The 23188-nt window shown below is 57.5% G+C and overlaps 1 protein-coding gene across 9 annotated transcripts in view; it reads right to left on the minus strand.

Annotated features, from left to right (window-relative positions):
• ATP11A (ATPase phospholipid transporting 11A) overlaps positions 1-23188 on the minus strand; it is a 126536-nt gene that overhangs the window by 90495 nt on the left and 12853 nt on the right. Inside the window, exon 1 of one of the 9 annotated variants that reach the window (XM_057307126.1) lies at positions 9803-23105. The exons of the other annotated variants lie outside the window; for them this stretch is intronic. Within the exon in view, the coding sequence (XP_057163109.1) occupies positions 9803-9826 (24 nt within the window). The 5' untranslated portion in view covers positions 9827-23105. Of the gene's footprint in view, positions 1-9802; positions 23106-23188 lie in introns of those variants that run through there. 9 annotated transcript variants of the gene reach the window in all.

The following is a 23188-nucleotide window of genomic DNA, read 5'->3' on the forward strand; positions in this document are numbered from 1 at the left end:
TCCTGGAAATTCCTGATGTCACCCTGGCGACTACCACACTTTCCTCAGCGGGTTCAGCCCAGACGCACCGCGGCTACGCGTGATGGAAAGTTGACTGCTGGCACCATTTTCCGGGCTATTAAGTACATTCGGGAATTCTGTATGGTTTTCTTCCATTTAGGAGGGAATTAAGTTTGTGTGGTCCGAACATCTCTGCCCGCACTTGCTCATTAATTTCCTCACGTAGAAACCCAGGACCCGCGGCTGCAGAGGACGCTGCAGGGAGAGAGGGACGTGGGGGGAGGCCACGTCCCACACCCAGGCTCCGCGGCAGGGCCCATCTTCCCCCATTTCCTGCTTCCCGCTTCCGCCTCCTGCCTCCCCGAGCACACAGACCCATCAACAGCAACACGGTGCCATCACGTGGGGCCTTATGACAGCCGGTCCCCAGCCCGCAAGTCGCAGGGCTGGCCTCTCCTCACTCCTCGGGCCCGAGCTCACGCTTCCCTTCTCCGTCCCACCTGCGCTGTGTACACAGGCTGCCCTCCCAGCGCTCGTCCCCGTGGATGTGGCCGCTGTGGTCCCTGGCTTGCTCCACTCCCACCTGACGGCCCTGAGCATGGAGGACCCAGTGGCTACACACGGCCGACCCAGTGGGCGCTCAGCAGTTCCTGTCGAGTGACACGTCCTCTCCACGTTCAGACTTTCCCAGACTTCTTCTCCATTGTACCCTGTTCGGGGGAAAGACCGGCACACCGGGCACCGACTCTTACACAAACATCACAGGAAACCAGCAGCGTCTACACCGCCCCCTGCACATGAATCCAGAGCCCAATGAACGGCCTTCCGCCACACTGGCTGTGGGGAGTGCTGGACGGACAGCCAGCAAAAACCCCCTGCCCAGAGCCCCGCACCCGACGCCCCAGCGCCCTGTGGCCTCGCTACCCCTCCACCTGTCACCCATACCTTGAACATGAACCGCTGAAGGGAGGCCGACCTTTGGGGAGAGGATTAGACACAAGGCTCAGAGGGAAATGCCGTCGGGAAGGCAACACGGCCCAGACTTCCTAGGACGCGAGCAGCTACAGAATGCGGAAAGGGAAGGGGCCCTTAGAGACATGGGCACCCCGGGAGCCACGGGCACGGACCGCGTGGCTGCACATTTAGGGACGTGTGCACACGCAGATGTAAAGGCACAGAACACCGCCCGTCCCAGCCGGAGGGGAGGACCCCGCAGCGCCTTCTCTCTGAACCACCAGCAGCCTCCCCAAGGCAGCCTTCTTGTTCAGGGGCCTCGGTGCCGCCCGCTCACGGAGTGGTCAGGGACACGGGCGCAGATGAATCGCTAAGCGCTTGCTGGACAGGATGGGGTGGTAATGACCCCCCCCATCCCCTAGTAAAGCTGCACAGCTGTGCTAGCAGAGGTCGGGCCTCGGCTCCCCAGCAGCGGCGTCCACCCTCCCCGCTCCAAGCTGAAAGCAGGCCTCGGCCTTCTCCCCACAGGAAACCCCGTCCACGAAACACCCGTCAGCAAAGCAGACTGCGGTGCTGAGAAGCTCAAGGGGCGGCCGCTGGCCCTGCCTCCTCGTCCCTGCGCAGGGAGGGGACGGAGGGTCTTCTTCGCCCGTTCCGTCTCCCAAAGGGTCCGCCCTCCCAGGAGCCCGTTGATTAGAATCCACGTTCAGTGTCTCCCCAACAGCACAACTGTATGTTCTCTTCTCGTCTGGTTCTATCTCCCCCGCCCGCTTTTATCTACAGAGCTCATACTTTCTCAACAAGCTGCGACCTTCCCATGAAAACCTTACTAAGCCTTTAACCGATGCCGGGTATACCGGACGTGAACACCGCGAACTCAAGAAACACTCACTCCGTGGTGAAGGTTTTGTGAGTGACTGTTACTAAGAACGCTACGGGAGGAGAAGGGCAGGAACGTGGTTCCGAAGGGCCCCCGGGAGCAGAAACGTACTGGTGATGAATGAGCCGGGTTACCTGTGCGGTTACTGACCTTTCACCCTGCATGCACATTACATACACTCATTAATATGCGCGACATACATCATAATAAATGGCCTACAACCCCTCCCCCCAAAAATCAAACACGTAGAAGTCTCCATTTCTTTAAGAAACGCACAGCATTGGAAACAGAGCTGGGGCCGGGGGTGGCGCACGGCTCCCCTGGTCTCCATGCTGATACCGCCAGGCCAAGGACAGGGACAGGAGCTGCTGGAGCCACGGCAGGAGCTTTCCACGGGGCCCGCCATGGAAGCTTCCAGGGGCTGGGGACCCAGGCATCAGCTTCTTCCCAGGGCCTCACCCGGGCCCCGGGCCCTGTGCGGACGCGCTCCCTCTGGGCGCTCTGAGATGCGGCCGCGGTTGGAGCGCACCGAGGCTGGGGGTGGGGGGGCAGTGACGCTGTGTCGAACAAACACCAGTGTGGTCTCGAAGCTCTCCCGGCAGTCAGGGCTGGCACGCAGGAAGTTTTAATAATGCAAACACTGAGGACAGCTGAGAGCCACACCTGCCTGATAACGCGGCTTTGAAACGTTCCTTGCGCCGTTGTCTGCAGCGGGCTGGTCGCACTCACAAGAAGCACCAGCTCCCGTAATTTACTGCACTTAGGATAACTTCTCAGAATAAATACAAATTACAAGGCGATAGAGACCCACCTTGGTTCGGGATCTCATGATGCATTTTACAAATTCGACCATCCTTTCCCTGCAGCTTATCCTTTCTTTTTGCAAACAATCCTATGTCCTTCTCCCCCCGCCCCCGCCCGAAAGCTACCAAAGTAGTTGTGAAACGTTCTCATAATGCACTCTCTAAGAAAAGCATTGTTTCTTTGAAACACTGCCAGAAAAACGATTCTGCCTCTGCAGTGTCTCTGCATAACCAGCCCACACGCTGACAGGAGTGAATCCTTGCCCGTCGGGGTGCAGAGCCCCTGGGGGGCGGCATCAACATCTCCTAGTGTCTGCAGTCTGTGGACGACCTGCAGGATGGTGTCTCTGCCACCATCACCCTCCACGTCCACCGTCCTGCCGGGCCCCTCATCGGGCCCCTCATCGGGATCCAGAGTCCCTTCCCTTGCTCCTTCAGGGGTCCAATTATCCCAAGTCCACACGGGGCCCTGACTCTGAGCTGAGCATTTTCCTAGACATCTTGCGGTCGCCACGCACAGTGGTGACCCTGCTCCTGCCGTCTCCCATCCCTGCCCACTGTTCTGGGCACTCGGCATCTCATGGCACATAACCAGGACCCGACCCCGCAGCACGCAGTCCCACTCAGGACGTGTGACACAGCAACAGAGAATAAAGAACCCAAGCGAAACCAGGCAAAGGGCTTGAAAAGACATTTCGACAAGATGAGCACAGATGGCAGACAAGCCCACGAAGAGATGTCCAACGTTGCTGTCACCGGGAAGCGCAGGTCAAAGCTGTAGGGACACAGCACCTCGCATCCAGCAGGACGGCCACTAGCGGAAACCAGAAACTCGCAAGTGTCGAGGACGCACAGAAGCCGTGTGCAGCAGGCAGGGCGGATGACGGGGCCGCCACCAGGGAAGCAGAATGGAGGCTCCCCAGAAACCTAAACGTAGAACCGCCATATGATCCAGCGGTTCCACTCGGGGTAACATCAGGCAGAACTGAAAGCAGGGTCCCAAAGACAGATCTGTGCCCAGGTTCTTAGCGGCAGTCTAAGCAAGAGACAAGATCCGGAAGCCCAAACACACGTCGGTCGATGCCTGGGTAAGGAGAATGGGGTCTGGCAGAGGGGAGCTCATCTGCAGCGGCAGGGGCCTCATGCCTTCACCCAGGGCCTGGCACATCTCAAAAACGCTGGAGTGCGGCCAACGCCGGCTGAAGCCAGCGCCCCCCAAGGGCTCACTTCAGTTTTGGCTAAGGAGGATGGAATGAACCTGCAGAGACAATGCGTCTGCTCTGTGACCACCAGTGTGACCACATGAGGCAGCCGCTGTCCTGAAGGACCAGCAGATGTGGCCACAGCCACAGAGGGTGTGGTTCCAGAGGAAAGACGGTGACACGATGCCCCACGGACCGCTGACGTGTTCCAGGACCTCACTGCTGACCCCACGGTCCTGCGCGAGCTTGCTGGACAGCAGCCCACCCGCGGCTCCATGACACAGACCCCCGGGCTTCCGACCAGCCCATCTGACCACCCTCCCTCTGCCCTGAGCGCTACCTCCCCAGCTGAGCAAACCGTCGGCACAGCCTATGCACGCACTGACCCGCCGTGCAAGGGGGAGCTGGCGGTCCCAGGGAGCGGGGAGGAAACGGTACGGCTGCCATGCCCATGGGCCTCACCTCTTTCCCCACTAAACCTGCCACTTGGCCACCCCGCGAACAAGCACAGTTACAGTTTTAAATCACATTCCTTGCACTTGGTTTGAAATACTGCAACTTAGGGTGACTTTTTCAGACATAATTTTGCTTAGTTTAAGGAGTTTTCATTGAGACTGTACCTTGGGCTAAAGCTGATTTCATACACTGAAATTCATTTAAGGCGATTTACCAGACCAGACGTGTCCACAGCAGGAGCACAGACATGTGGAAAAGACAAGGCCTTCTGATTGCTGTGGTCCCAGCGTGCAGGATTTAAATCCAAGATGGTTCCTGACGCCTTCCTTCACGTAACAGGCACACCCCTCCCCACGGCACACGGCACCTTGCCCAGGACGAGGAAGCGAGGTCCTTGGGCAAGTGTGCGGTAAATGGGCCACGTTGAGAGATGAGTGCAGTGACCTTCCCAGGGCATGGGCCGGCTGGTCTGCAAACTGCTCATCACTTCCATATGGGAAAAATGGCCAAGTGGGGCTCCCCAAGGGGGGGGACTAAGATGTCCTTTATGTCAGAGACGAACTGAACAAAAATCACCCTGAAATCAGCATCTGAAGAAAAGCGCGGTAAGTCAACCCTGAGACGAAAGCACTCAGACCGCACCTTCCAGACAACCCCAAGTCAGGTGACAAGCAGTGACACTTCCCCCCTTTACTAACCTCCCGCCAACTCTGCCACAGAGAAGGTTCCCCCGTTCCGACGTGTGGTTCGAGGTCAGCAGACAGCGAGTAAGATGACCACTGTCCACAGCAGCCCCAGATGTTTCGAAACGTGAACACCGGCCTCACCCATCGTTGGCACCGTTGGGACAATCGTGAGCACGCACAGCGCAGACACCCCCCCCTCAGGTCCTGGTTAGAGTCCTCGGCAAATCCCCCATAAGAAACCCTCCGGGCGCTGAGGCTGTATTTTTAAACTCCAGGGGAGACATGCTGGGACCACAGTATAAAGAACTACTCATCTTCCCCTGAAACCAAGTCAGCGAGCGCTTGTTTTCACGGGTGCTCGGCTGAAGGAGGCCGCCGCTGCAAGCAGGCTTCCCCCGGCCCGTCTGCGCCCTGCGCTGCCGACGTACATCCCCAGCGTGCCCTCCCCACCCCGCAGGGGACCCGCAGTCTCTCCGCAGAGGCAGACACCCCACAGAACGCACGCGCTTTGCCATCTGAGCAAAGGGCAGAAGGCCGAGTGCCTCGCAGGTGCTGTCTTGTTCCCCCGACCCTGCCCGCCAGAGCCCGCTCCTCCGGAGGCTCCGCGCCCGCAAGGCCTGTGCTGCTCGTGATCGGAGTCTAACCAGAGGAGTGCAGCAAGCCTCCTTTCCCAAACTTCTGGTCGGTTCCGGAGTGAGTCCCTCCCCCCCGCCCCCACGTGTGCCATGAAGAGTGTGAAAAACACAGTCCTGTAGCCCCAAGGCCACAGCGTTCTCAGGGGTCAAAATCCAGAAAGTTCTTCATGGTTTCTGGGTGGAGAACAAGCCACACAGCCATGGTCAGGGCGGCCGGTGGCCACATGTGGACAAAGCCGTGGGAATGAAAACGAGCGAGTCCGCTGGGTTGTAACAGAGAGAGTTGTTACGCCCTTGGATAACTGGCACAAATAATGGGCTTCATGTAAATTATGGTAATCAGCACCATTTTTTACACTTTTCAGCACATTCTTAGTTTTTCCTTTTCTCAATTTTGGCTTCTCTGGAGTCTAAAATTACCACTGAACTCGTTTACCCCACACACCAACTAGAAGCCCGACACCGTCACCGCTGTGACCCCGCGGGCGTGGGGCCCCAACAGCTGCAGGCCTGCCCACAGACAGCACCGGGCTCGGACGCCCCGGGGTGGGAGGTCGTGCCCGCCGCATCTGCGCCCGTCCTGGGGGCTCGGCTCTGACGCCAACCCCACAAGGGGCTGCATACACAGCAGAAACAGCTCGACCCCGACCCCAACCCTGGCTCCATCGGGAAAGAGTATCCCAGTTTGCCGTCAGCGTCAGACTGTGCGCAAGGGACACGCCTGGCGCCCCTATTCCCGAAACAGCAGTGAGCGAGTTTTTGGGAAAGGGGTCCTCTCCACATTTTCCCCCACGCTGGACCCAGAACAGTCACTGGCACAAGAGGCTCCAGTCCTTGGTTAAGTGTTAAAGGCAAGTCACAGCCCTCAGCCTCTGAGGCAGCCCTCACACCTACAGGAGCGTGACGTGCGGCGGATGGGGCGGATGGAGAAAACGTCCAAACGGAGCCGCAGGGACACCACAGCCTCTGCTGGAAGCGGCCAGGAGGAAGAAGAGGAGCGCTTGGGGACACAGTGACCCTGGGGGGGCCCCCCACCCTGCTGGACGCTACTGGGGGCGGCCACCGCTGTGTGGGAGGCTGACAGGCGTGACCCCGGGGCTTTCAGTTCTGACAGTCACCTGACTCACTGTGGCTGGGAGCAGAAGGGACAGCAATCAGTTGGAGAGAACCTGCCCAAAATGCCTATGTCCTGGCTGGTGCCGGCCTGGAGCAGGCTGCACCGTCTGTGAACCGACAGTGTGCACCGCGAGGGCGCACTGACCACACCTCAAGTCGCGGGAGGGGGCTGGCCTCCTGTCCTCACCTGGCCAGCCAGGCAGCTGGCCGGCACGGCTGGGCCCCCAGCACGCCCACTCTCCTCCACCATCGGCAGTCGCCCCAAAGCCACGCCTGCAGCAGCACTGGCCACTGGGCTGCCCGTCCCTCTCCTCCCCAACCCCCACCCCCAAAACTGTAAATCCTGTGGAAACACACGGACCTAGACAAACAGACAAAATGCCACTCCGATTAGTGCCATCTCTTCCTTACTTGGTTCTCCAACAACCACAAACTTTAGAAAAATACAAACTTCAAAATGCATCAAAATCCATTTTTGACAAATGAAATTTCACACTCTGCACTGTGTTGGGAAGAGCGGGAGCTCGACAGGACATCAGGGGATCCCCACAGCAAGTGCCCTAATAAAGCTGGTCTTCCGTAAAGCACAGCGCTGCCTGCGCCCCCGAGCAGCGTCCCTGCCCGCCACGCAGTGACAGGCCGCCACACTGTGTGACACACGGGGACCAGGAGACCACGAGGACGCCATGGCCAGCTGTGCAGAGAGACGAGCCCCAGGGAGCCGCAGCTGTCTGCCGCCAAATGCAGTCGAGCCTCTGCGGCAGTCGTGGGCAAGGATTCACTTTCAAAGCCCCTTCGGAAATGTCACGGAAAGCCACAGCCACTCGAGGCGTGAAATGTTTTCACCTTAACCTCAGACATTTCTGCGGAGGCCCAGAGATAAGAAAGATCTCTATTAAAGGTAGTTTTATCTGATTTTATTCAAACTGAAATCCATTTTAGCGTCCTTAACCACCAGCCGCTTTCCCATGATAAGAAGGAAAAAGTGCTCATAAAATCCCAAGAGTTTCCCTTGGAGATAACAGGCAGCAGCCCAGGGTCACGAACGCGGGTGGCCGGCCACCAATCAGGAGGCGCTGCTCTGGGCCCGCAGTCACTCTCACAACTTTGTAGGGTTTTATTATTATGCTGTCCTTGAAAGATAAACTAAAGCATATTAAAAATTTAAAGTGTTCGTGAGCAAAACTCCGGTCCCCCGGCCTCCACGGCCACCGTGTGGTCAGAGACACTAAGACGGCACCTTCCACTACTTGGTTTTCAAGCTACTCTTGGGAAGACGGTAAAACCACCTGAAGTCTGGGGGGAGGCGCAGGTGAGCCGTCAACTACGCTAAAAATACCATCTCCGCTTCTGGACGTCCCCTTGCTCTCGGACCGTATCCACATGGGACACAAAGGTGACTCTGCATCGTAGCATTTCAATGCTTCTGTGTTAGAACAAACAGAAGAGCAAATACGGAGGACAAGGTCGCAAATACCCAAGTCTCTGGATGCTGGTGGAAATACGCAGTTCTCACTGCGGGCGTGTGCCTTTGTTTTCATCCCTGAGTCCCGCCAGCCCCACAGCCGTGGACTCGAACCAGTGTGCATGGTGACAGCAACCCCAACCCTTCGGTCTCCAACTGCAGACTGTGTTTGTAAATGGAACCACCCACAACTGCCCAGGGTGAAAGTGAGGTCAGTCTAGTTCTGAAAAACCCTTCCTCTGGATTCTCCCACAAACTGAGTGTTATTTAGCAAAAAGGTCTAAAGCTACATGAAGTTGAACTAAGTAGACATACATCACATGCTCCACGGGAAATTTCTGGGGGCACCGTTTCTTTACTGAAGGTGCACACCTGTTTTTCCCAAGACGTGTCCGGGGAGCCCAGCTTTAGAAAGACCACCCACCCACAGCTGGCAGACATCAGAGCCTTCCTCCAGTTCAGTCAACCCCCAGGACACCTTCTCAAAGTGGTGGATGCCAGCAAGGAGGGCCCACGGCGTGCCGGGAGATTCCCGTGGGCCTTCTTCCTAAGGTGTTCTTGGGGAGATTCAGCATCTGTGGGGAGCACGCAGCCCGTCCAGGGCAAAGCCAGCTCCACGCACCTGCCGCGGACCCCAAAGCCTCTTCTGTCTTTCCCACCGTGGCAGTGCTCCAAGTCCCCGTCACATGCCCTCTCCTGCACCCGGAACCTCCCCCCAGGATGAGGCCAGGCCTCCACAGGGGGCTAGCCTTCTCCTTCATTCCCAGAACTTTATAAGCAACAACTGCAGGAGATGGGCCACGGCCACCTCTCTGAGCCCCTGCTGTGTTCTCCTCTCATTCAATCACTTCTGCTTACACACGAGACAGAGAGCCACACGAGCGTGTTCAATCTTCAGTGGACAGAGGACTCGTGCCTTTCCAGGCCGCCAACAGCTTCCGTCACAAACTCCCAAGCACGCTGCTGCACAAAGTGGGGACAGCAGCTTGGTTCCAGGAAGCCATGGAACAGACAACCACGAGCGCCTCTGTGGCTCGTACAAGAGCTGCAAGCGGCCGGGCTCAGGACGGTGGCCCCAGGAGCAGTATTTCCTGGCAGCGCCGTGAAGCCAGTGTGGAGAACGTACTCCAGAGCACAACTGGTCACTGCAGGCACCGCACACACCCACACATGTTAATTCAGAGCTGCAGGAACTGCTTCGACCTGACCCCTGCTGCTAGTCGCAACATCAACCGGAGTGACCCTGTAGGGGCTGCCTCATCTCAACACCCTCCCCAAACCCTCCGGGGTTTCCTTTCCATTCAGAGCATGAGTAAAAGGTGCACAAGGCCCCGATGACCTCCCTGACGTTCCTGCCCACGGCTCCTGGTCACTCACGGCTCCAGCCCTCTGCCCTCCCTGCTGCCCCAACCTCAGGGCCTTTGCACACACTATTCCTCACCTGGACCACCTTCCCTCCCCTTGTCAGGCCTTGCATACCCGCCAGCAAGGCGAGGTCTGGCCTCACCACTCTGTTTAAAATCCCCCACCACCCCGAAGCCTTCATTCCCCCACTCCCAACCCCCCCAGGGGTTTCTCCGCAATACTGACACCCACATGACTTACTCTGTATCTCAAGGAGCACTTCATTGGAAAGTAACGTACACACGAGAAGTGACTGTCCCAAGCGAGCAGCTCAGGCTTGCCCTGGGTGCCCAGATCCAGCTCAAGAAAGAGAACCTCCCTCCTGCCCTGAGAAGGCCCTCCCGCTATGCCCACCAGGGATCATCATCGCGACCTCCGTGCCTGGCCTGAACTTCACGAGTGGAATTGTGTAATGTGTACTTCCTGTCTGGCTTCTTGGCCTTAATACCATGTCTGTGAGTCATGCCTGCCGCTTGTTCTTCTGTGTCATGTGACATCCCGCGGCTTGTTTTGTATTTCCCACTGCAGACAAACGTTGGGGCTGTTACCGGACGCACACACGTAACGTCCCTGGATGCTGCGGAGCGGCTGTCCGGAGGGGCTCCAGCTGAGGGTCCGGCCGGCGGTGCACACGGGAGCGCACAGCTCCACGCCCTCACCAACACGCGGTGTCGTCCACGCGCTAGTTTTCGTAAGTGGTGTGTCTCTGGGCAGTGTCTCCCTCTCCTACGTGCACACTTTCCAAAACGTATTTTCAGGTATTTGTCAAGCTACGCTGATGGAAGACTGTGTACTCGAATGGGTTGTAAATATTATCTTCACAGGCTAGAAACCATCCAAATTTTCATTTAATTTGCGTTGCCACATTAACGTACTTTTCTTGTGCATGCCTCAGAACACAACTTTTCCTACCGTTTGCTGCTCCACGCTGATTTTTTTTTAATTCCAGCAAGCTACTTCAAATCCTTCGCGGGAGGACGAAGACAGGCACATTAGCAGCTCCTCCTTCTGACGGCAGCCTGGCCCTCCTGGCCCAGCAGCAGTTAGCGCCTGCCCTAATCACACCACTTTCTAGAAACTGAGGCACACTGTGAATAAGGCTTTGCTGGCAGGTCAGGAGGAAACCTGTGCTATCACATGGACACTCTGAACCGTGGCCGCGGGGATGACGGGGCACAGGCGCCAAGCGCAGGGCCCAGGGGAGGCTGGCTGTCAGCAACGTGTCCTGCAAACTGACACCACCGTCCACTTTGACGATGACAAACTCACCACATAGAAAAAAAGTATTCAAGTATTTGGTCACGCACGTTACTGATGTTTACTGTATTAGCGCATTTACTTTTCATCCAGCGAGCCTGGGTCTGGCCGTTCCAACAGCATGAGGTGGGACCCACGCTGACCACGAGGCAACTGACCAGGCACGGGAAACCTACTCTCCACTCAGATTCACTTTTTTAGTTTGCAGATTAGAAATAAAGACGGGGGCACCTGGGGGGCTCAGCTGGTCGGCCATCTGACTCTCGACTTTGGCTCAGGTCATGATCTCAGTGTTGTGAGATCGAGCCCCATGTCGGGATCCGCACTCAGTGGAAAATCTGCTTAAGAATCTCTCCCTCTGCCCCTCCCCCGCCTCATGCGCACGCCCCCATGCGAGTGAGCTCTTTCTCTCTCTCTCTCAAATAAATTGTTAAAAAAAAAAAAAGACTTCTACTTTCACCCTAAACTTGTGGTTACCTATCGATAAACCACAGCATCCACTCTGAGATGGAGACCAGGTCCCCAGAAACGCTGACCAAGCACAAGAAGGCTCGAGACGCCATCAGGATCGAGCACGTAAACGGGGAAGACCGGCATTGCGGTGACACTGGACGTTTAAGCCAGCGCTGACACACGTCCCTGTCTACAAATCCAAACACACTGTATGGCTCACTGTGCACCCGACACCCGGGGGAGGGGTCGCGTCCCGCCACCGGTGCACCCACATGACTCTTCGTACTGTGGGTGCGCAGCCGGCGAGAATCACACCCAGGGCGCTCTGAAACGGTTTCACCTGCACAACTCACGCTTTCAGGATACATCACTGTGCTCTGACGCTCGACCGAGACAACAAAACGTATTTTTAGAAGAAAACACGCACAAAGATCTCTACGTAAGTGACTGGTACACACGACGCGCACCGCTTCAGCATCTGCCACCTAAACGGGACTTAGACCAAAGGCGGACATACCCACAGAAGAGACGCTTTGGCGCCGGTAACTCCTTCTCCTGCCGAAGCGCTAAGGGCGGAGGAGAGAGCGAAGCCAGAGAGGGAGGGAGAAAACAGACCTCAGGCTCACCCAGCACAACACGCAATTTTCTTTTTATCTGTTTATTCTGAAATTTCTATGCAAAGTTTTCATGTTACTGTACAGTAAATTGGAATTTGTTTTATTTTAAAATGTTTTAAATTGCCTACCTCTGAATAAAAGATACAGCAGCTATAAGCCACCCTCTGTGATTCCCCCCGTGGGAGCCCCCCTCTGGGAGCTCCCCCTGACCCCCCACGAGCCCCCTGTGATCCCCCATATGAGACCCCTCTGTGATCCCATGTGAGCCCCCCTCTGTGACCCCCCACATGAGCCTTGCTGACCCCCATGTGAGCCCCTGCATGAGCCCCCTCTATGGCCCCCCTCTGTGACCCCATGGCATTCACTTGCAGCCGAGTGGAGCTCCGCAAGCCAGAGCACAGAATGCCCGTGGACTCAGGCAGCACCACGTGCGTGGGCCAAGCCCACCCAGCTAACCCAGGGTGTGGGGATGAGAGTGTGACCTCAGACCACGGAGCTTGGAAACACGGCATGCCCAGAAGGCCATGCTCGGTCACACAGAGCGTTGTCCGCACCCCAGGGCATCCTGGCGGCCCCGAGCAAGGCTGTCTTCCAATTCCTGAGACGGTCACCGGCTTCTTCAGATGGCTGCTCCCTACCCTGGACCATGAGAGGGAAGGAAGCCCTTCTGCTAAATCCAAGAACAAGGCACCCACGGCTGCCAGCACGAAAACCTGTGTCGGCCAAACCTCCCATCACTCTACACACGGGAGCCCTCCACCTGCGCCCACGCATCGGAGCCAACCCGCCCCACCCAAGCCTTGCAGACGCCCTAACCCACATGCCGTCCCCGGGGACTCTGCACCATGGAGGCCCCCCCCACCCCGTTGTGGAAGACTCCGGGGGGCGGGACTCTCATGGCCACTGCCTGCAACCACACACTGCACCTGGCTGGGCGTCGAGGGGCTGCGACGCTCACTTTGCCTCGTGGAACGCTCTGATTTAAATAAGAAATGTCCATTTGATACATTTGGTGTTCACCCACTCCTGACACAGCGCTCTTAAAACGCTTGCAATTTCCTAAATTTCAAGAGCATAAAGGTGTCTTGAGTTATGTTACTTAGGGGATTTTGGAAATGCCTGGGGCTAGGGCTTTCATCCTCTCTCTGGCCCCCAGGGAGGGGGTGCAGGCTGAGTCCGTTGCCACAGGCCAGTGACTTCATCAATCACGCCCACACAAGGAAGCCTCCATAAACCCCGAAGGCCTGGTGGGGGAACGTCCCGGTTGGAGAAGAGGTGGAGATCTGGGCACAGAGGTGAGCTCAGGAGCGTGAACTGAACGCTCCACACCCCCGCCCCCAGCCCCGGCCCCACACCTCTCTTCCATGTGGCCGGTCCGGACTCGGGTGCTTCTGTAACAGGCTGGCTGGCGATCCAGTTCAGAAGCCGTCTTCCCGAGTTCTGTGAGCGGCTGTAGCCAATGAACGGAGCCCAAGGTCAGGGGTGACAGGTGAGGTGAGGAGGGGCCTCGTGGGACTGAGCCGCAGCCTGTGGGAGCCAATGCGGCCTCCAGCAGAAGGATCGGGACTGGGCTGAGTTCTCAAACACCTGCTGGTCTGGAGAATTGCTTGGATGTGTGGAGGACCCCCCCAACCCCAGTAGAACTGGGTCCAGATCCTGACTCCCCTTGTGTCTAATCTACTTCGTTATCACGTCACTACTACTAGCTCGACGCACAGGGAAAAAACCACCTGCACTGTCTTTAGGGTCAGCAAATGCCTGCTGAGCACCTACTGTATACAGATCATTCCAGAAGCACCCAGGGGCGTCAGAGGCCCCTGTAGATGCCGGTGGCTAACGAGGGGTTTGTAAAGGGCATCCGGTGAGAAATAAAAGACCAAGGTCGGCTGCAGCGAGGCGCTGGAGGGCTGTGGGCTGAACGCCGCTGGGGAGGCTGGTCTGGTGGGAGAGGAGCCAGTGGAGGCTGGAAAGGATGGAGAGTAAGGAGCAACCTTCAACATGGACGTCATCTCCTCCCCCAGAAGCCTCCCCTCGACCACCCCAGTCATTCAGGGCTCACCTTGATCACAGATGGGCCACACGTATGGGAACGACGTGATCCCCCCCCGCCCGGCCGCCATGCCCACCCAGCTACCTGGGCCTGCTGGGGGGCGGGGGCGAGGGTCCCTATCTTCTGCAACAGTCCCTGGGTTGAAGCAGGGGTGGAGCTCACATTACCCACCAGAAACTGCCCGGCCAGGGCCAGGTAGGAAGGGGCACTGCCCATCCCCCCAGGACACAGGGGCTGGCCGGAGCAGGGCAGTGGGAAATGCACGAGGCACAGATGGCCACAGAAGGTGGCATGGGACAGAGGAAAGCAAACCCTTTTGGAAACAGAAACAGTTCTGGCCCCGGCTCTGGCAGAATCTATCTGGTTGGTGCCCCGGGTCCTGGCACGGAGCCGCAAAAGCCCTAGGATTTCCTTCGAGGCAGGAGTGTCCTGTTATTCCTGACAAGCCCCCTTGACCACAGCTTCTCAGGTGACTCAGGCGGCCCCTGGACAGCTCCTAGGGAGAGGCTCACCACAGGCTGATTACAGGCTGGAAACCCACCCCATCCCTCTGGGACAAGCAGAGGGCCAGCGGGAAGCTTGTGGAGTTTCCAGGTGGATGGACACGTCAAGTGCCTGGAGGGTAACAGCCTGACCACGAGAGGACAGGCAGGAAGCTGGTGTTCCTCCCAGTCCTCCCCCACCAGCCCTGGGGTTGCTTCCTTTTGACTGGTGCTGAGTTGTGTTGGTTTTTTTCTTTTTGAAAAAATTTTTTTTATTTATTTAAGAGAGAGAGAGCACATAAGAGCAGGGGAGGGAGAAGAGGGAGAAGAGACTCCCCGCTGAGCAGGGAGCCCTATGCGGGGCTCGATCCCAGAACCCTGAGATCACGACCTGAGCCAAAGGCAGATGCTTCACCGACTGAGCCACCCAGGCGTCCCCCGAATTGTATTCCTTAAAATCAAACTAGAATTGTAAGGATTGTGCCTTCAGGGAGTTCTGGGAGTTATTCCAGGAAATGAAGGAACCCCAAATTCAGAGCTGGCATCTGTCAGGGAGCAGTCCTGTGGGCTACCCTGTGGGGCAGTCTGCACTAAGCGCTAAACACGAGCACTCTGTCAGGACCCAGTGCTGTCAGATCAGGCCCCACCAGGAAGCACACCAGATGGAAGACTGCAGCTGCGGCCCATTCTCTGAGCCTCGTTCTCCTTGTCTGAAAACTGGGACCATGCACCTGGTGGCATACCGCCACTACATTAAATGACAGCCCACAAAATGGCTAGGATGGCGTACGTGACTGCGAGTCCCTCGGAATCCCGGGCACCTAGCAACCTCCAGGCGCCCCCACACTTCTGGGGGGCAATGGCTGGCTGGGAGCCGGAACTCAGTGCTGTGCACTGGTCCCCGGGGCTGACCCCCTCCCCAGCCCTGGTCATTAGAAAAGTCCGCCAGTGTGTCCCAAACCCCAGGTGATGACCCCACTGTTGACCTCAGCCCACAACCTCCTTTCCTGCTGTTTCCCCTCACCGTGCTTGTAAAGGTGTTCCTGGTGTTGAGGGGTGGGGTCTTTATGGGACCGATCGGACCATATTAGTGACCGTGGCTGGCAGGGGTGCCTCAAGGGCCAGCGGGGGGACCCGGGAGCGGCATCCCGCACACCTAGAGCTCAGCTCCACCAGGCACAGGACAGCAGCTCCGTTCTGCTAAGAGCTGGTTCATGGTAATAACAGGAATAACGTTCTGAGCTGTGCGACTCAAATTAATGGTAAAAGCTTTGTTCCTTTTTCTGATGACAAAAGCAAAACACGATCTGCATAAAACTTTTAGCATAAGACAGAAACAAAGACAAAAATACCAACAACCCATAATCGTGACTTTTGGAGATAATCACTGGCTAACATTCTTGTGCATTTTCTCCAGATTTTTTTCTACCCATCGATTCACACAAATCCAAACTGGGGCCTAATACTCAAAGCAGGGTCCCGTTACACGTCCGGTCTGGGACATCCCACAGAGCACAGACTTCTCTGCACATCAGTCAACCTCACCCGACTCCACGTCACGCAAGACCACAGGCTATTCACTCCTGGGCATGAAGGTTCGGTAACGCACTCACCGTTCTGGGCACGGAGATCTGCAGTGCCTTCAGGGCGACCCACACGAGCCTGCGGTCACCCGACCACCTCTGCGCTCCTGGCCTGTGACATCGCGGGCCTCCTTCCTACAGAAGGAGCGGGAGTCTTCACCCTGCCTCGGGACAGGCTGTCCTGAGTAAACGGGATTAGTCCCACAACCACAGGTGAACCCATCTCAGATTTTACTAAGCAGGAAACAAAGTAATAAGCAGGACAATGACATAAAAAACAATAGAGGGTGATCGTTTTGTATTTATTTGCTTTTTTATTGCCTCTGAAACCGTTTACCCGAGACAGATGATGGACCATCCAAGACCCGGCTCTGGTCCGGGACCCACGGGGCCACACGGCCTGCGGGCCCCGAGCGTCTGCCATACAGGGGTCCGTGCGTTCACGATGGCATGCAGACTCTCGGCAGGCTTAGGCCGTCCACGCGCTGTCCTTTGTTAAAGCCCATGTCCAAGTGTTAAGCCTTCGGTCCCTTCATGGTCTATTCTAAGAGACCAGCCTCTACGGCACAGTGCTCTTGACTGCTCAAGTCCTAACTCAAAACCCAGGCAATAGGGTCCCCCAACCATCCCCTAAGAGGACGGCTAGAAGATCCTGAACAGAGGGGCAGTCGGGTCCCCACGCAGATGCCCTGACCCTCTGTCTCCACCTCCCCAACGTGGACCACACACCACCGGGAGGCAGGACCCCGCCGGCTACACTGCGACTCCACACGGCCCTCAGACACGTCTTCTGGGGTGGGCTGTGTGCAGAACATGCATCACATCCTAAGACTGTAACCGGAAGTGCTGCTGTTTGGCCAGCTAACAAATCAAATTTTATCAACACAAACAAAAAGCAAAATGAACAACGTTGGCTGAGATAAATTTGGAAATGTTAAAGCTTCAAAAAAAAAAAAAAAGCCAGGTGACTTTATAATTTACATTAAAGGCTGTTATGCCTTTTTCCAGGGGCAAAAGCAGTGAGCACTCCTATAGAAAATCCTATAGGAAAGGTAGAAATAAAGACTAGCAGAGAGGTGCGGGAGTGGCTCGGTCTGTTGAGCGACTCTTGATTTCGGCTCAGGTCATGATCTCAAGGTTGTGAGAGCCCCAGGGCTTTGGGCTCAGTGCTGGGCGTGGAGCCTGCTCGAGATTCTCCCTCCCCCACCCCTCCCCACACACTCCCCCTCTCAAATAAACAAATAAATCTTTAAAAAAAAAAAAAAAAGACTAGCGGGGACCTGCACGCCCTGAACCGTGCAGGGACAGGCCCGTTCACAGCTCTCAGGACGTCGTGGCAGCACTCGGATGCATACATCTATTTTTTTAATGTCTAAGAATAACATCCCACAAGAGGTACCGTTGGGTCCCCTCCCACCGTTATTTAATGAATTCAATATCGTCAGATATGGAGGGAACTAGTCAGGTTTGCCATTAGAAGCAGCCAGAGAAGCTGAAAGTGAATTAAATGAAACCTAAAACCTGTAAACTTCACAGCGGTGTTTGCAAAACACAACAACACAAAGGTCGACCAACGAAAGCGCCAAAGTCGCTCCGGGGGGTACTTATTCTGAACCCAAGTATGTTTGCCTTGTCAAGCATCCCGTGGGTCCACTGAGGGGAGCCTGCAGCGGGCAGAGAGCACATCCCTCCCAGGGCTGCAGCCACATTCAAGGTCAAAGCGCCGGAACAGGCTGAACGTGACTCAGGAGGAACGTGACTTCAGCCTGTAACTGCTCACGCGCCTACTTACCCAGCCTTTTACTGCCGATAACGAGACCGTAGTTTGCAGTTTACACTTTGTCCTGACCGGTCAGTTCTTCATACTTGGAAAAACTTCGTCTCCAAGTAGAATCATCTCTGCTTGTGGTTCTCACTCCTCATTCACGTAGAATCCCCAGCAGAAAGGCCGCATTTCCTCATGCGCAGAACACGCCCGCATCCCCACCTAGGCCCCCAAGCGCCCAGGAGGGTCCGCCTGGCCCCCCTGAGCCCAGAAAGCACAGGGCACAGCTGACCCGCCCCACCACCCTCTGACCTGCAACTGCTTCCATACTTTCTTTCCTCGCGTAGCTTCTCCAGAAATGAAAGACGGAGGGTCTGGAAGTGGCGCATCGACCGTCCACGGCAGGCCCACCAACACCCACAGACGGGCCTCCCTGACGCTCAGTGTCACTGACCTCCCCACTTGCCTCTGGGTGAAAAGCAGCCTATTCTCCACCCGCCGGCCCAGCGCCAGCTTCCTGGCCCCTGCAGACACTCTCAGACTCCCCTGCGGCGCACCCTAATCCATGGCTGTCCCCCGCGGCAAAGCCGGTCCTGCGTGGGGGTCCATGAGGAAGGCAGGCAGAAGAGACTTCAAGGACGTGCCAGGCCCCAGGATCAGCAGCAGCAGAGTGGCCTGAGTCTCACCGAACGGTGGCAGATGAAGACTGGGTAACTCTAAGGGCCCCAGAGTGACACAGAGAATCCAAGAGGGGCTGGGTTGAGGGATGACCTAAGCTTTGGGATTTGGGAATATCTGGAGCCAGAGAGCACTGAAGCCCCAACTGTGTGTGCTGCCAGGACTGCCAGGCCCGGGGAGCAGCCGGGTGCAGCGGAGCAGCCAGGCCCGGGGAGCAGCCGGACGCAGGGGAGCAGCCAGGCCCGGGGAGCAGCCGGGTGCAGCGGAGCAGCCAGGCCCGGGGAGCAGCCGGGTGCAGCGGAGCAGCCAGGCCCGGGGAGCAGCCGGACGCAGGGGAACAGCCAGGCCCGGGGAGCAGCACCTCTCTGTTCCTACAAGCAGCTTACTGCAGGAATACTGGGCAGCTCTCAGCATCTCCAGGACGCTGGAGAACCAGGCAGGTAACAGAAATCAGAAATGGCCACAGGGCATTCTGGCCAGAGTTGGCCCCCAGTTCTGCACGGTCTCCCCAGTATTCCAAGTGCAAAGGAACAGCCAGCTCGTGGGCTCCCCGCAGGGTTCCTCCTGCCCTGAGGCTGCCAGGGAGCCAACTGCATCCAGCTCTTCCTCCCATGCAGACTGTTCTACTGTGGACAAGGGGAGAAGACCTGTCCTCCAAAGGAAGAGGTGCTTCCACGTCCTCCCCAATCAGGGAGGCCATGAGCCACACCCAGACGGGACCTCGGAGTCTCCAGCCCAAGTTACTGAGCTCACTCGCAAGCAGCAGAGAGCCCACTGGGTACCACGGATCACCTGCAAAGCAGCCACGTGGGCTGAAGCAGCTCGGACTGAGGCTGCATCTGGACAGAATTCCAGAGAAAGGGAGATGTTCACTAAAGGCAGGAAGAGCGGACGGGTCGGGCTGTGGCCCAGGTGTGGCAGAGCCGAGCCCGCGCGCTTCACAAAGCCAAAAACGTGGGGGTCCGGCTTCACCGCCACATGCCTCTGTCACACACCTGCCGACACTCTGGGGCTACTGGAGGGCCCTGGCCAAGATGTGTCTCCTATGACTCCCAGCGTTAGGAAGGAGCGACACGCCAACACCCGCTACAGCACGCGTGTGCCTCGGGGACAGCGCACTCAGCCTAAGCCAATCACAAAAGGATGAATGCCGTCCGATCCCACTCGGGACTAGTCAAAATCACGCAGACAGAAAACAGAACGGAGGTCACCCGGGCCGGGGACGTGGTCTGGAATAGGGACGGCTCTGCAGGATGTAGAGTCCCAGAGACAGATGCTGGTGAGGGCTGCACCGTGACAGGAAGGTGCGCGGTGCCACTGACTCGGATCCCATGTAACGGTCACGGCGCCGAGTTTTACGTTAGGTATATTTTACCACAATAAAAACACTGCTGCAGGAGTATCTCACTGATGCGTCAGAACGTTTGGGACAAACGGCTTTGGGAGCTGGCCACCCTCCTGTGGTCCTGAGGACCTCGCGGCACGTTTGCTGCCTCACTGGAACACGCAGCATATCAGAGAAGCACACAGAGCGGCACGGGACCTGCCCAGAGCGCGGCCAGGCCGGGCCCCTCTGCTCCTTTCTCCCCGGTCCCCACCGCGGCTGACGGCCAGGCCAGGCCCCTCTGCTCCTTTCTCCCCAGTCCCCGCCGCGGCTGACAGCCAGGCCGGGCCCCTCTGCTCCTCTCTCCCCGGTCCCCGCCGCGGCTGACGGCCAGGGAGCGGAGGAGGTGAGGGCTGAGGGTCCCCCGCGGGGCTGCCACCACCACGTCAGTGAACACAGGACGTCAGTTCTCTGGCTGAGATGTGAACAGTCCCCGTCGGGTGTCGCGGCTCCTGCGGGATCCCAGACCCTGAAGATGCCCCTTCATGAATGGGAGATGAGGGCTGGAAAAGGCAGGGACAGCAGGCCTGGGAGGGCCGGGGAGGAAAGAAGCCCCAAGGACAGAGGCGCAGGGGGAGGGGAGGGGTGACCCCGCACACACCTGCCTCCTCCCTCTGTCAGCACCAGCCCCGGGCGGAGGCTCTGCACTGCACTCCGGGCGGTTCCTGACTGGGGACACCCAAACTGGTATCTGGTTTCATTCCATCCTATCAACAGTTAGATGTCCGCAGAAGATTAAATGGCCAGAAAGTGATCTTCCCACACAGTCAACAGGGACGGAACTTTCCATTCTGCCCGAGACAACTGGAACCCGAGAAGCCATGGCACCAAACAAGAGGTAAACCCGCTGAGATCTTCTTCCAAAGACAGGCCACCTCAGCAATCCCACAGGTCTGTCCTGTGGGCTGAACGGTGTCTTTTTATTCAAATATGTTCAATAACGTGAATTCTTACACCCACAAGAACCACGGAATTTCTAGAAGACTTCCTTTCGCAAACACTGACGTGGCTTTGAAGCAGGATACCAACACAGATGGGCCTCTAGCCATCCCAAGTCCACTGAGACTCAACGGACTTTGCTTTCGACTCTCCAGTCTCTGCTGACGGTAACCACACACGCCTCATTCCAATGCCCAGACAAATGCCCATCCTAGGTGTCTTCCGGCGCCGGGTTCCCAGGCGGCTGTAGGAAAACAACCCACTCCTGAGACAGTGAAGGCGCTCAACACAGAGCCCCCACAGGCCTAGGCGCTAAATGCCGGCCGCGCAGCCCAAAGAACGTGAGGAAAGGCAGAAGTGCTGACCGATTTCTCTCCAGCCAGAGGGCAACACGTCAGAACAGGTTTCCAGCCTCAGCGGGGACACTGGGCCGGTCCGTGGAAGGGGCTGCAGGGAGAAGATGTGGGGTATGTGACCGGCAGTGAGCAAAGACATTTCCCTCGACAAGGAAAGGGCCGCTGCTCTGGGCCTGTCCCTGCGCGTTGCTCGCTCCCCACCACACTCGTGATTGGCCGATCTGCGGAGCCTACCTGAGCCTCCTAATTATGGTTTCCGAGGCGGTGATGCAAGAGTGGAAAAGAACCTGCCCTGGACACAGGCCAGCCCCCGCCCGTGGGACCTGGGGCTACACATCCTGCCTCCCTCTCACCATGGGGGTAAAAGACCCCCCAGACCCGGGAGGGCTGCCGGGAACCAGCCCTCACGCCGATCCCCAGGTTAGCCCAGCCATGAACAGAGCAGCTCGTCCACCTCTGCGGGGAACAGGGGGGACTTAATTAGGCTGCTCTTTACCTGTGGGACACTGTGTTCTCCTGGGAACGACTGGCCAGGTTTTCTGGGAAGCAGACACCAGCGGCAGGATTTCGGGAAGAGCGTAGCTCTAAGCGTGGGGAAGGAGAGTGGAGAGAGCACCGGGAAGCAAACACAGATGAGGTTCTTGACTCCCCAGCGAAAGCTCTCGCGTCTGACCCAGCGTTTCCGGACTCCGGCTGCGTGCTGCCCCCACGCCTGGCTGGGGCGGGGAGCCCCAGGCGGGACGGTGCCCCCTCCACCTTCCTTACCACTGCTCCGCGGCTGGGGAGGCTCCCACATACACTGCGAAAGCCGGCGGGGCAGGAGGGACTCAGGCAGGAGGGACCCTGGCGGCCTCCCTGTCTGCTCCCGTAGATCCAGAAGTTAAATCCCCCTTCACACCTTGGGCACCTTCCCAGAGACGCCATTCTCTGTAAACTCAAGTCTGGAACTTGGGAAAGCCAGGACTTCAAAACCGAAAGCAAAACCCGTAGCCCGAGAGCAGGCCGCCAGGCCATGTCGTGCGGCAAGTGCAGGGGGCTCTGCCTTGTCTTTGCTTCTGTCTCATGCGCAGGGCTGAAATTCGGCCCAACTCACCACCCTGCCCTCTGAGTTTTCATTTTGAACAAATAACTTAGGACACTCTCCCTACTTCAAGTCACTTTTTAGACCACAGAGTTTTACAGCAAATTCTAAGTTACAACAGACTGGAAAAGGAAGCATCTCTGGTTTGGAAGATTATGGAGAAGGCAGGTGAGGCTGCTGTAATCCTGCCATTCCCCTGGTGCCTGGGGCAAGCCGTACCTGCAGCAGGCTAGAGGGCTGCGGTCGCTACGTGCTGCGGCCAGCGGCAGGAGCAGGGCTCAGGCACCAGGAAGGAAAGGGGCACCAGGCAGGAAGCACCGTTCTCCCTCGCTGTCCGTGTCTGTGCTTACAGGCCCAAGCGGCTAACACAGGGACTGGTCACCTGCTGGGTCCCTTCTCCTTCCCCCAAATACAAAATATGCCAAGCCCCCTCTCCGATGTCACCTACACATGTGACCTCTGACCCCAGCGCACCTGCCTTCACGCCCCCAGCATGGGCTCCTGGCTGCCTCCAGCATCCACCATTGCTAATTCCGAATCGCTACCAGGTGTGTGGAAAGACGGGCGCGGGAGAGGCAGGAGGAACTGCACCCTCGTCCGCTCCAGGGAGCCACAGGGGCAGCAGGGAAGAGCAGCAGCTGTGTGTGACCGTCCCCTCACAGTTCATAAAACAGCTTTTGTTATTTCAGTATTTGCCCGGTGAAGGAACTGGTCTTCTTCCCCAGCTGTCGAGCCGCCCCCCGTGAGCGACCTGGCTTCTCCTGTCCTGCTAGTAAAGGCTTAACACCTGGGGCTCCCACCCACGGAGAGCGAACAGCAAATGCAAAGCTAAGGTGTCAGAGCCACAGGCCCAGGGAAGTCACACACACCTGCCAGACGCAGGGCCTGGCCTCCACAGCTCGTCCCCCACCCGCCCCCCCCTGCTGTCACAGCTAGAGCCAC

This window comes from Ursus arctos, unplaced genomic scaffold (genome assembly GCF_023065955.2).
Source record: "Ursus arctos isolate Adak ecotype North America unplaced genomic scaffold, UrsArc2.0 scaffold_10, whole genome shotgun sequence".
Lineage (NCBI taxonomy): Eukaryota > Metazoa > Chordata > Mammalia > Carnivora > Ursidae > Ursus > Ursus arctos.